We start from the raw sequence: 14,689 nt of genomic DNA on the forward strand, positions 1-14,689 counted from the left end.
TGTAATGTCAGTCATTACATTTGCTATTCACATTTGCAAGTTTTTTGCAAGGAACACGAGCCGGTCTACGGCATCTGGCTTGAGGGATGCCCGGTGGCATGTTACAACGCCCCCTCCTACACTAAAGAGCCTCTCCGATGGGGCACTTGTCGCAGGTATTGAGAGGTATTTCCATCAATCATTAATATGGTATCAATCATTAATATGTGTGCAGACAAGGTAAAAAAAAAAAAGTGAAAAATCGATTTTACGAGTTTCACGTTTTAACATCGTTCTAATTACATAATCGCGATTACGATTTAAAATCGATTAATCGAACAGCCCTAAATCAGGGTAAATTGTGTTGTCTGAGATTTAAAAGAAAAACTATAATCAGTCGTTTCATGGAGGCATTTTAGACATGAATCATTCAAGTGATGAAACTGTTGAGTTATTCTATGTTAGTGTGGCCCACGAGGAACAGTTTCATGCTGTGTTTATAGCGACTGCTGATGAGTGACATTAGTAAGTATTTCCTTTTCGAGCCATTCCAGTCCATTCCTGTAGCGCAAACTGTAACGCTGGATGCAAAGCTAGGTACCCACTTCACATGAATGAAGTGAGGAAAGCCGAGAGTAAGTTTCCCAAAGAAGTCAAAGTGACGCCAGGGTTGGAACCCACGAACTGAGCCCGAAGCCCTAACCACTAGCCCACTCCACTCCACTGACTGTTGACTAGTCAACAGTAAACAACATGGATTAAATGGATGCTTTACAAGCATCGTGGCGTCATCATACTCCGAGAGAATGTAAAGGCTGTATATACAAACTTGCTCTAGCACATTAAATACAGAGCAGAGGTGTTTTGTTGAAAAAAGTTTAATCTTATTGTTGACCTGTGTATTTATATTGAAGTTGAGACAATAATTTGGTTTTGACTTGATTGACCCTGCTTTGAAACATTAACATTCTTTGATGGATAAGGACTTTGGAATAACTGAATGCCCCTGCTTAACCCTCCCTTAGCTCAGGGGTAGGGAACCCTGGTCCTCGAGAGCTGCAGTCCTGCACGTTTTAGATGTTGCCTCGCATCCCCCCACCTGATTCTCTAAAACGTGCAGGACTGTGGCTCCCATGGATCAGGGTTGCCTACCCCTGGTTTGGTTCCTTGCAAGAGTGAAGACATGTTTACTGTAACTCATTTTTACCAATAAGGGGCCAGTGGATAATAGAAAAAAGGAAAACAAGCCTCATTTTTGTTTTTTTATTATTTTGTGCAAAAGAGAGAACGCATCTCAACCAGCACAGAGATAATGTGGGAGGAGGAAATATTTCACTAAGAGGAAATGACAGCGTTTTACTCTGAAAGAGCAAAATTCACTCTAGTTCTTTTTAGTCTAATTTCAGAATGAGAATATGTAACTTTATGTGTGATAAAATGTCACATTTAGATGTAAATTGTCTCTGTTAGAATCAATTGAAAATATTGAGTTACCTTTTTTTACCACGCCTGAAGGGTGTGGTAAAACTATGGATGCAATAAAAGGGGTATTCACCAAGATGTTACTGTCCTTAAAACGCGCTGCATTATCAAAAGCAAGTGCTATGGATCATCCTGAAACCAGTGATGGAAAGATAAAAATGAAAGTAGCAACAGACCATAACATTACATGCTGAACAGAACACGCAGCTATTTTTGACACAGTTGTCTTTCATTATCTTAAAATAACCATGTTTCACAAGCGCAATTGACTCACTAATGAGAGGAGATGATGATGTCGAAGGTTGGAATGATGTTGATGTAGCATCCCTATGTTATTGTTGAGGATACAGAGAGACAAATATCTCTTTGATCCCTAAACACTGATTGCTGCTGTCACTGACAAGCGTACTCTTTGATTAAAAATGTCAGAGAGAGTAAGGACTCGCCTCTCACTTCTCCTTCACTAACATGATGGCCTGCTTTGTTTTGTTTCTCTTGGCTCTTCATGGTGAAAGGAGTGTAAGGCAATCCACAATGTTCTGAAAGAACAGGATTGCTGCGCTTGCATAAACAGTTGTTTAAATTATTCATATTGTGGCCAATGATGGGCAATTGAAACTAGGCCACAGTCACTGTGGTGTCTTTTATGGGTTTCTGCATAGACCATGGAGAGCTATATCGTATATTTTACTTTTTATGTGTCCATATTAAAGCTCTGTGTCACGTCTTTGCTGCTTTTAGAGGAGCTCTCAGGGTGTACATGCCAGACAGTTTTGTACAGAGCTAGATTTAGCCTCTTAGCATCATCTTTACTGTACTTCAACCTTTCTTGGCTGATGATTTCTTTCACCCAGGTATGCAGCAGCAGTGCAGGATGGATCTCAGTACTTTGTCCTGCTCATCATCACTGATGGAGTGATATCAGACATGGCACAGACCAAGGAGGCCATAGTGAATGTGAGTGCTGCTTCAACACAAGCTGTGCAATGTCAACCTTTTTTCCTCGCTGCACTGCAGTGTGCTGAAATTTCAGGTGCTTTTAGCTTGCTGTGGCAGTGCCCTCACACTTTCTTTTACTTTGAGGGTTCATAAGCCAAGGGAAAGAATGATATTTGAGGATTTATGAGATGTTTCCTACCTCACTTGACTCAAAACCCTGTGTGCTTTGATGCTTTGTAAAATTTCTGTCCAATATTTTCCCACATACTAAGAACTTCAGGGGTTGCAGGTATCAGTTGAGATTACTCTCTAGTCAGCAGATTCATTTCAAAAGAGGTTTTTTTTTTATACAACTTAACTGTTTGTTTAATGCCGATTATGCATGCTGCTTACTTATTGTCTTCAAAGCGCAGTCATCGTCATTGTGGACCAGATAGACCTTCGCAGCAACACAGTGCTTTGACCCCCAGCAGACTGGGTTTAAAGGGAATTTGCGACTGTTAATAAACCATTTGAACAGCCACACCTTCCTTTTAAGATCTTGTCTGCTGCTCTGCTCTCTGCTCAGCCTGAACTCGCTGCCACTGGGACCAGGCTTCTTCTCCTCTGCCTCTAAAACGAAAAACTGGATGTCGAGCTTCACTTGTGCACTTGTCTTTTCTCATTAGAGATGAGTCATAAGGAGTTAAAGAATACAAATGGCGTATTCCAGTTTGTACATTTAGAAGTACTAATAATAGTCCAAAAATAATGTTTTATATTATTCATTTTTTCAGATTTCTTTGTTGCCTTAACCAGCTGTCGTAGCTCCAGGACAAATACACGCTGAAATTCTTCTTTTTTTTTTCTCTTTAAATCTCAAATTATATTTTGGGATTTTAAATTACAAAGGAGAGTATCTGTTTGGTCTGGAAGGCCAAGCCGTATTAGATTTTATATATACAGTTGTTGTCTGGACAGGCGTATTCATATGGTGTCGTTTTTTGCTAGTATTAAGTTTTGTTTCTGAATCAGAAAATGAAAGTTGCATGAGAGAAACATTTCTGCCTCAAGAACTTTTGTTTATCTGCTAATGGTTTTTCTGATGTTTTTTTCTGTTTTTATTTTCAAAAACAATTTAAATCAAACTAGCAGGAGTGTTAGGATAACTTTTCAGCCTTGAATCTGCTCTAACTAATCACAGACTCCTCGTTCTATTGAGTCAAATATCATTTACACACATAAACGCCATAACATCATGTGTTAAAAAGAATCCACAAAACATCAAAATGCTTGGATTTGATGGAGTGGTGCATCTCCACAAATATGGATTTGGATTCAACTACATCACTCAATCATCATAAAATATGTTATTTTTCAAGGCTTTAATTTTCTTCAAGGGAAGTTAAATTTACAGCAAGGGAAATGAACATCCATCTCTGTGCCCTTGAGCAGTATCTGCTTTGGTGTGAAATGTGCAAATGAACCCCAAAACAACAGTGAAAGACCTTGTAAAGATGCTGGCTGAAACCAGGAAGAGATTCATTCACAGTCCCCAAAGGCTTGAATCAAGGCGCCTAGACTTTCTTTTATTCTTGAAGACATTTCACCTTCCGTCCAGAAGGCTTCCTCGGTTCAAAGGGCTTCATTAATTCTTTTGAACTGAGGATGCCTGGGTGAAACGTCTTTAAGAACCTAGAAAAGGAAGTCCGGTTTCTGTGATTCAAGCCTTTGAGGATTAGGATGACCTATATGACTGGGAGTCTTCGCCAGCGAACTGGAAAAGATAAATTGCAGCATGCAGATGTGTTCTGTGGTCTGATGGGACTAAAATTTCAAAATTTGGACATAGTGATCAATGTTGTTTGGTGGGAAAAGGGGCGGAGCTTGCAGGCCTTGCAGGAAGAATGGGCATGACAGCAGCACGTAGAAGGGCGGGGCTGGTGAATTTCACAAAATACATGGCCTCATGAGAAAAGATGATATTGTTATATTAACACATCATCATCAGCCAAAACTGTTAGAAGTTCAAATAAATGGGCTGTCTAAATGGATAATGATGCAAAGCATACCTGCACATTAGTTGTAAAGTTTCTGGAGAACAACAAAGTGAAGATATTGAACAAACTCCTGACCTCAGTCCTATCGAAGATTTGTGGGAGGCAATTTATAAAAGCTTGTGTGAGCAGCAGGGACACTAACTTGAATCTACTCCAACAGTTCTGTCAGCAAGAAAGAGCCAAAATTCAGGCAAGATGTTATGAGAAGCTCAGGGAGGCAACACAAAATGTTTAAGCCAAGTTAAATACTTTAAAGGCAATTCTGCCAAACAAAATAAGTTAACTTTTTGACTTTCAAGAAAGTCATGAAACATTATTTTTTCTGTTATTCTGACATTTCACAAAAATATTACTAAAAAGGGGAAGGGATATTAATTGACTTAAAAGGGGAAAAGTTCCCTGAGACATAAGGGAAGAATATTTTCTCTGTCTTTATCTAAACTATATATGACCTTCTGGTAGCAACTGTACCTCATTAATGATTGTATACAACATTGTACATGCAAAGAAAACCCAGTCAGAGGTGCTGCAGGGCTGCAGTCTGGCCCATCTTTAATTGGGCAAGAGCTGGTTACAACTCTGACAAGTGACCCACCCATCAAGAGGCATCCAGCCATGCGCGCAGTTTCAATCTGTAAAAGTGACTGTTTCCCTGCAGCTATAATGTTTGGTATTTCTCCACCACATAAGCCATCCCAAAAGCCCTATGTTACTAGAAGTATGTTGAGTCTTTCTTTTTGGAGGCGTGAAGTAGATTTCATAGATATTTTTTCCAAAAAGTGATCAAAATAAATCTACATAACCATAATTCATTGCCAACATTCAGATGTAGATCAGCCGTGTTAGGTTTTGATTGTGGTAATAGCGTCAAGTAGACCAGAAAATAACTGCTTCTGAAGTACTCCACAACACATCTGAGATATGAATTGTATTTTAACAATTTAGCTGTGTGTAATGAACAAGAATGGCGCTTACATGTGCAGTCAGATGTCGATCCACCCGACATGAAGTGATTACTTGAATGGCAGTCTTTTTGTCTCTTATTGAGTTAGCTAAATGCCAGAAACGGCCTTAAGAAAATGTTACTATTTGAACTCTGGTATCTCTTCAGAGTGTCATTGTGGCTCTCTGCGGTGGGAGCAGAGAGTATGATCGGACATATTCATGGAATGAAATCCCCTGAGGGACTTTACAGTACAGGCAAAGTAACAAATGATGTAGACTGAATAATTCAGCTGTGAATGCAGAATCTGCCTGGCATTTAAAGGCACTGCACATTATGTGTTTGTGGTCTGGTTTGCTGGAAAAGAGGCAAAATAGAAATGCATTTTTTTTGTGCGAGAGCACGAGGTCACGTGAGATAGTGAAGTGGAAGGAATGAAAAACTGGAAAAAGAGATGGAAGAGGAAATTGATAAAGACCACAAAAGGGGCGGGCCTCTCCAGTATATTTACTCCTGTCTGTGACAGGCCTTATACCCAAGGGAGGTTTTTCCAGAAAAGCTGACCCACTTTTAGCCCGTAAATGCATTTTTACCACAAGCACATATCATTCATTCATGCCAGAGCTTTCACATTTGGCGCATCAGTGCTGTGGTCTAAATTCGTGAAGTGCAGTGGAGCCTCATCACTTGCTTTTCAGAGGAGGATCTTATTAAACCTTCATAGATTGTATATTGATTTAGACTTGAATTTAATAGGCCTTTCATTAAACTTTTTAAATATTAACAGTGTCATGTTCCAAAATGCCAAGAATAAGTAATGTGAGACTGAGTTATGTTTGTGGAATTTCTATAACCTACAATAACTGTTTAATCTAATATAATTTAAAGCTGCAGTGTGGAATTTATGTCTCCCCCTTTTGGCCGGAAGAGTAACTACAATAATTCTTCTGATTTATGCTGTACTTACAAGAATCGATGTTTATCCTCACTGTCAATCTCCCTCGTTAGGTGTTTGGAAGATGTTACGTTTTTTCTTGGACAAGATTTTGGTTTTTCTAACAGTCTCATCTCACGCACTACAGTTTATTTTCTTTCCTTTTTTAAGCTCTGTCAAAGCAATCACTGCTGGTTTACATAAAATACATTGTGCCTCATCAACAAGGGAGAATAGTCACAAACACCAGATTTAATGGTGTGTTGCAAAATACATAACTGGCAGACCTAATAAGCACTGCTGAAAATTAATAAATAATGTGGCAAGTTTCAAATATGACCAACGTTCTCTGCACACCAGCTTTAAATAGTACGTACTTGATTGTCTCCTGTAAAATGTTTGCACTGTTTATTGTGGTCCGTCACATTATTTTGCTATATGGATGGATCAGCTTTTAAACCGCTGAAACAAGCAATGTATCTTTGTTTTTCTCTCCCCCGCCCCAATCCCAGACAATACAAACTATGCAAAAACACGGAGGTGTGAAACACTAAAAAGAAAAGAGCCTTTGTTATACTTTATGGTTCCCCATCTATTTACTTATTCTTTTCCTTTATGGTGTTTGTCTGTGGGTTGTCTGGGGAAATGTGTTTGGAGGTGAATACTAACTTGCAGACAAAGATGTGCATAGGAGGAACAGTACACATATTGGAAAAATTGACCCCTCCATAACACTAACTGGCTGCTGATTCCTTTTTTTCATGACAGGCGGCAAAACTCCCCATGTCGATCATCATTGTTGGAGTTGGCCAGGCTGAGTTTGATGGTGAGAATGCTGGCTGAGTTGCCTTGTGTGAAATTATGAAACATAATTAAGCCAACCATTCATCTGTCTACTTTAGGGATATTTTTCTAAAACAACGTTAGACCTTTGGCACAAGAATAAGAACTTTTATCGAAACTTCTCATCAATTCCAGAAATGAAAATGCTTGATGTCTTGATTCGTTAGACGGAAGCATGTGGATCACTTGGAAACCGAGGCGTAATTGAGATAATTTGTGAGGAAGACATTTTTCTTTCTCCGTAGCTATGGTTGAGCTGGATGGTGATGACGTCAGAATCTCATCACGAGGGAAGTTGGCCGAGAGAGATATTGTACAGGTGAGACATTTCTAATGTGTTTCACTCTCACCTTTTATTATCATGGGAAGAAAACACACGCACGCATATTCCCCAAAGGTACAGGAGATTATATTTATCATCTATGCTCCATCAGGATCCATGTCTTCACGTATAAAGTCAGACTTCAGTGCATGAATATGTTATCATAGTTTCCAAACACATTAGTACAATATGAAGGCTTTCTGTTGTTTATTTCCTCCACAGCCTGTACTCACTGTGGAGGATGAAAGTAGAAAATAATTGCCTTCGCTCCGTCATTGGTCAGCTTATGTCCTGCTCTGAGCTTGTTTTTTGTTTTGCATAAATAGATTTGCCATGGTCACACCTTTTGCATTGTCAAAGTAGCTTTCCCTCCCAAAATAGAGAACTCACGTCACTCTAGCCATCTACCACCTGATAGCAGTAGAGAGGTCTTTCAGATCGGACATGGCATGTGGTAGAGGTTGTGGTTCAGCACAGAAAAGAAAGGCGCATCGGTGCAAATCGCATCATTTTCCTGGCAACCACAAAGAAATCCAGGAAGTGGTCAACAGATAAATAGTTTTCTCAAGATGTGGAGTGGTTTGCATGCTGAATCATTCCACTTGTCTCCATAGAAAAAACTCTGGCTTCGGAAGCATTGTTGATGACAAGGAGCTACAACAAAGAAGATGTGCATGCGTGGGTTGATTATATCCTCAAATATACACAAGTTGCTATTTGGGCGTGTCCAAGTTGGATATTTTTTTTTACTCGGGCGCAGGGTGTAGGAATGACATGCATGTCCTTGCGGTGCATTCAGCCCAAGACGTTCTTGCTCCGTGCCAACACAAAGAAATGACTGGGTCCCAGAGCAGAGCACAGTGCCCACCACGTCCTGTCTGAAAGGCCCCATCATTGATGGGTTAGCCGACTCTTATTTATTAAGAATAAATCACAGTTCTGATATTTTAATAACACAAATCAAACACAGATTATAGAGTGGTTAGTCAAAAACAAAAGAAAAACGTTTATCACTGTTTAGAAGGCAAAGTGGCCCGCTAACAGTGAGAAAATGTGCACTTCATTCTCTCAGTTACTCAGTATCTTGCAGTAATTAGCTTTAAAAAAATGTTTTGCACCAGAACACCATATCAGCTTAGATATGGATGCAGATTAATTGTTCTTTGATGGAAACTTCAGTTTCAGTTTCTATTTATTTTAAAGACAAAAAACGATGATTTAAATCATAGCATTCTTTCAATTCTAATTTTTTATGTATCGGAATACTGCTCCAAATAAAAATAGGTTTAATAAATCAACAAAACAAAACTAAAACTGCAATTAAAAAACACTAAAAGCCAAACATGATTTTCATAACCTGATGCATAAAACCTTACAATTGAACGGGTGTTAGGTTTCTTTTTTGCATAACTGTAGTAATCAAGGACCTATTTGTACTCAGTTATTAAATGTGGCCCGAAAAGTTGATGAATGGTTTGAGATTTGATTCTGGAGTGTGAAAACCTTGAGGAAATGTGAGCGGTAAGTCATCCAGATGTGCGTAGGTTACAACTATCACAAAGGAAATGAAGAACTGTAAACACAGCTACTGTGAGAACGATTATCACCAAGAATGAACAAATGTAATTCTCAATACATCTCCTGATCATTTACTGTACTCAGAAAACAATCAGTGAGTGAACTCTGCTGCTAACTGCAGATCTGTATGCACAGATGGCAGACCAGGGATGTTAACCCCGGTGAACTAGTAACTCCATACATAATTAAAAAGAGTGACGTATTCTTTCCCATGTTGCAACAGTTTGTACCATTCAGAGACTACATGGACCGCACGGGTAACCACGTGCTGAGCATGGCACGACTGGCTAAAGACGTTCTGGCTGAGATCCCTGACCAGCTGATCTCCTACATGAAGAGCAGAGCCATTAAACCCAGCCCCGTCCCTCCACCTTACTCAAACATCGAGCAGCCCGACACCAACCCCCTCTGAAACACCTCTGTCTTGGATGCAGCACGGTCCACATTCAAGGAAACCAACAACTGTTCTTGAAGGGAAAGTGGAAACGCTTTTGGGCCCCCATTTACATTTTTTTTGAAGTAATACTCCAGTTTAACAAACAGATGATGAGACTGTGTATTGGCTTGGAGCAGTGAGACTGCTGCTGTGGAAACCTGCGGATGTGATCACTCAGTGTTCGTTTTTATTCTCTGAGCACTTGACGAAGAAAGTGCTGAGAGGAGACCGGTGTAAAGGGAGGTTTTAGTTGTTCACTGTCTACCCGTCAAAGTGGTGATACCCGTAGAGAGGGCCTGTTTGAAGGCATAAATATATTAGGATGTACTGTACCAGTGTGTATCATGTTTGTGATACCTTTCGGAAATGATGTGTGTTTAACTAGGAAATCTTGTGTTTACTGGATTATTTATTTATTTATTTATATATTGCTGAGTTGATTTATTGACTTGAGGAGGGGTTGGCTTTAAGGATTTAGATTGAAATCATATATATCCTGTAGTTTTCCATCTTCTATTTTGTGACCAGTGTAAGAAAAGAACATTTCTACTTTGATAAAGACTGTAATATAAAAGCATGTTATAAAACCTATTCAGCAGTTTAAAAGTCATTTTCACTCATGGAAATTTTTTGATTGCAAGCTGTGATGTAGATGACTGCCATACAGATTTTTCCTATACGTATTTCTAATGTTTATATTTAAAAAATGCACTAATTACTGTCCAAATAAAAGCACAACGGTCATCATGTTAATAAGCTGAAAACCCCCTTTTTTTGAAGAATCCAACCACAATGAAAATAATTGAAAAAACTGCATGTATTTCTTTCTTTTTTCTTTAACTTGGCCTTTAATGTTCCTTTTTCCCATTATTTTACCTAGAAGGATACTTATACAAGATATTCTTTAATGATGTATTATAATGAACTTATATTTACCAAAAAAAGATGTTTACATGAAAACAGAGACATAATTTCAAATTCATGCTCACTTTCCCTGTTATGCAAAATAAGAGAGGCTTTCATATCTAATTAGCCATCGTGCTGTTTGTGTTTCCTTCCATTATATTTGTTGTGGTTGCACTTCATTATCTGGGATTTTATTTGGCACTTTTGAAAGACCCTTCAGACATTCTTTTGAAGTAGTTATGTCATCTTCTGCAAACTCTATTCCTACTTAAATTGATTTATTTGCTTTTCAAATGTGAAGATTGAACCATCATAAATCCCTTAATAGATATCCGTTTTTTTAAGTTATCTTAAGAATATACTGTTATGAGCCTTTTAAAAAAACATTATTATTATTGGTCTGGGTTTTGTGTATTGTGTCTGCTCATGTGTCTATTTATAGTTTTTTCAAATTGGATTAGCACTGTTCCCAGCTCTCATAGTTTTGCATTAGATCACTCGTCACTCTCTCAGTCGCTCAATATCTTGATCCAAATGTGCCTATTGTATGGAAACATATCCAAATTTAGTTACCCAGGTGTTTTTCTGCCTGCAGCCGCAGGTCTCATCTTTAGCATGGAATCTTTGTAAATGTTGGAGACGACAAACTCTTTCAGATTTGGACTATCACAGCCACAGCAGTTGATCCAAGCCCTCTCCAACACATGTCTGTACTTTTTATACCTACAGCTCTTCACTAAAGATGTTCGAGGTCATGAAAGCTGACGGTGTCACGTAGCCTTGCTGTACAATATTAAAAGTCAAGACCTGTTTACAGTTGAACTGTAGCTATTTACATCATCTCAAGGGGAGGGGGGGGGGGGGACCAAACATTCATAGGTTTCATTAACAGATTAGTTTGTCTCCAATGTTTTTTTTGTTTCTTTTTGCTTTTGCCTAATTTTGTTTTTAAAGCAGCACAAATAACTTTTTGTAATGTTTAGCTCAGGGGAGTCCCCTGTAGGTGCAGAGCTTAAGTAGCTTAAGTAGCTTTTACGACACTACGACATCTTTTGTTTGTTTTTTTTTGGTCACTCCCCTTTTCTCTTTTGTAATTACTTTTTTGAGTAATTACTCCTCTGTGATGTCCAGAGAAGATATGAGCTCATTTCATCATTGTAGTGTAGGCTACAGTGCTGCAAAACGAGACGCGGTGGTCCTTAGAGATGAAGGGGATGGGAGTCTGTAGTTACTTTAACCGGTTTTTGCTGATAGTAGGGACAGGAGACCACACAGCTAGATGACGTTTCATGAAAGTAAGCACATACCGGTAGTCTTTAAAAGGAAATTGAAACTGACACTTTAAGACAAAGAAAAATCCTGCGCGCTGCTATAAAATGACTTTCACTTTGACACTAGTGAACCAAGGTTTACAAAGATTTGTTGTGTTGTTCAAGAATGTTATCTTTTTTCTTTTTTTGTTATTTGAGCAAATGTGTTTATGTAAGGATCATGGTTAGTCGTTTGCCGTTCATCTCCCGCTGCTGTAAGTGCTCTCAGAGAGCAGAGATAGTGTGATGATTCTGCACTGAACTCCTTCTGCCACAAGCCCAGGACCTTATTTAACTTCTTTCTTTTTAAAATTTTCATTAGTGATGACATTTCTCTCTCAGAAAACAAAACATAGCAAAGCCTGCTTTCAACGTCACTAGTTCATCTGAGCCTAAAGGAGGCTACTGGGTGTAGCTACATAACAATCTAGAATACCAGGATACCTCTACAAAAAGCCATTGAATCGTAAGCAAAATAATTAATTTACACTCAATCTATTTTCCAGGAAATATATTTATTTGATTAATTGTACCATTTTTTTTCCTTCCGTGTGAGTCATAATTTCTTTATTTCTCATAAAGATGAAAAGTACCTTTGGCAGGCCTGACGCTCATTAAACAGCATCAGTATGCAGCTCGTAGCATGTGAATGTGACTGGAAACCTCTGTGAGAGATGAGGAAACAAAAACATGTGAAGTGGAGATTTTGCACTTGTGAAATCAACTTAATTAGCATAATTTCATAAAACCCAATTAGTTGAAAAAAGGACTCAAAGGCTTTTATCAGCTGTTTTCCTATGATTATTGATATTTATTTATTTATTTCCCCCACAGCAAAAAAAAAAAAAAACATCTGAAAACTACAATGGACAAATTATTGACAATTATGCAATTGTAAAATCTGAAATAGCTATGAATTATACAGCAGCCAAATTATTTTTTTTTCGTGTGGAAATGGCTTTGTTTGTTCCTCCTTTTCGATTGGTCTTTGAGGCTGAACTCTAATTATGTACATAATGAAAAGTACTCAGAGCCAACATGTGTTCCGTTGTTGAACTTAGCCTCTTTAGACAATCTGCATGTTCGTGCCAAAGTGCAGAAGGTTTGGTAGTCTGCCATCGTTGGACCTGATTAATGCATCTGCCACATGCTTTGTTTGTTCCAGGACGTTGTTTGGAGAAAACAGCCACCTCTAGCATGCTGCATCTCTGCTTTCTTTCCATTCAGTTCCTACGAGGCACATACTGTATGAGTTCTTGCTATCGCTCCTGTTTTATCCCAGGTTGTTTACTTACCTCTATTGGTCACTGACTTGCATGCTCAATAATTTCCAAACCAGGTCTTGGACACAATATTGTCGTCATGCTGTGGTTTGTGAAATGCTTTGTAATGGATTGCCTTAAATAAAGATTAATAATAAAAACTGACAACTTTGGCAGAAAACGAGGTGGATTTTTATTGTGTCACTGCACTGACTTGGTTTAAGCAGCTTATGAGCATAATGCTGGTAATATAAACACATTACTGTTCTACATTTCACTGATAATGTCCAAAGCTTCCATTGTTTTTGACCTCTCTTTGGAAAGATACCAGATTGTAAAGCTGAATAAAAGGCTGCCTGCGTTGTGTGTATCTGCTGTTCGGTGCTGAGCAGGCAACATACTGTAATTGGACCCATTGGACCATAGCTGGACTTTGCTCATCATTTGTAATGGTTGAATGTTGTTCAAATTACTGTAAATAGGAATTTTTAATGAGTCTTGTTTACATCTAAGTAAAACGTGTGAATGGATTATAAATCTGTCAGAATCGTAATCTCTGTGATTCTCTGCAGAGACTGCTGGAGAGGAGGTTTGACATCAGTAAAATCCAGCCTGAAACAGTGAAACACAACATTTAGAAACATTAATGTTGTGAAAAAGAGAAAAACACTTACATCTTTAACAAACAAAAACAGTTGGGGCACTGTGTAAAACCTAGATAAAATGCACATTTTCACAACACTGACTTGTTGCCAAGTAACCTAATTAGTTGTCGGACGCTCCTCCAGTTGTTTTTGATTTGTGGCAATTACTTTTCAAGCCTTTTGTGTCCTCTGTTCCAACTTTTTTGTGATGTATTGTTGCTATCAAATTCAAAAATGAGCTAATAAATGGCAAAATGATTCACTTTGAACCTTTGAGATCCAGGATCCCAGTTTGGGAGCCAAAAATATGTGTGAAGTGAGACATAAAAGATTATAAATATACAATTACAGCAATAAATATTTATGTCACCTCAGAGAACACAGACATTATTCCTCAGTTTTGATCAGTGCACTGCTTGTCCGTTGGGTTGTCCGGTTGGTTAGGGAGCTGCAGGTTGAATTCTCCCAGAAAAAGATTAATACTTGGAAACGATTTAAAGAAAATTCCCTTCTGCTTGTGAAATACCTCAACTACAAACTGATATGTGAACTCCTTTTAGTTTTAGACAGTGTTGACAGACTATTTCAGACAATTCACACTATTTCTCTTATTTTTATGTTTGTTATTGACTCTATTGATTGGGTAGAAGTAAAAAGCCCTTGTCCACACCATGTTGCCCCCTGCTCGACTCTTAACATTACACCACAAGCGATATTAGCAATTTATCTTTAGAATACAGCTCTCAGAGATCTCTGTTGTCACAAGAATAATGAAAAAAAATAAAATTTTAATCAATGGGGGGCACTATGTAGGCGGTGGGAACAGCATTTTTTCAGGATTTCAACCCTTGGTCACAGACCGCTGTCACTACTCATGGTGTCATAAAAGCAATTTTTCAGTTTAAACACTTCATTTATATTCAGTAAGGCTATATTTATTATATGCAGGGTAGCATAGTTTACTATTCTGTGCAAATGACCATGCAATTTCTGAAGCTATTTATTATTCTGGAGGAGTGGGTCTGCAGATGTGCGATGGCTTACTTGGTCAGTGTCCAGTCATGCTCTCTCA

General features: G+C 38.4%; 1 protein-coding gene across 3 annotated transcripts in view; it reads left to right on the forward strand.

The window, feature by feature from the left end:
• cpne5a (copine Va) overlaps positions 1-13,143 on the forward strand; it is an 87,346-nt gene extending 74,203 nt beyond the window's left edge. For all 3 annotated transcript variants that reach the window (XM_061736262.1, XM_061736263.1, XM_061736264.1), the window contains 4 exons: positions 2,316-2,418; positions 7,085-7,142; positions 7,405-7,478; positions 9,283-13,143. In XM_061736262.1, the coding sequence (XP_061592246.1) occupies positions 2,316-2,418; positions 7,085-7,142; positions 7,405-7,478; positions 9,283-9,471 (424 nt within the window). In that variant the 3' untranslated portion in view covers positions 9,472-13,143. The remainder of the gene's footprint in view (positions 1-2,315; positions 2,419-7,084; positions 7,143-7,404; positions 7,479-9,282) is intronic.
• Positions 13,144-14,689: the final 1,546 nt, after the last annotated feature.

Source organism: Cololabis saira, chromosome 12 (genome assembly GCF_033807715.1).
Source record: "Cololabis saira isolate AMF1-May2022 chromosome 12, fColSai1.1, whole genome shotgun sequence".
Classification (NCBI taxonomy): Eukaryota; Metazoa; Chordata; class Actinopteri; order Beloniformes; family Belonidae; genus Cololabis; species Cololabis saira.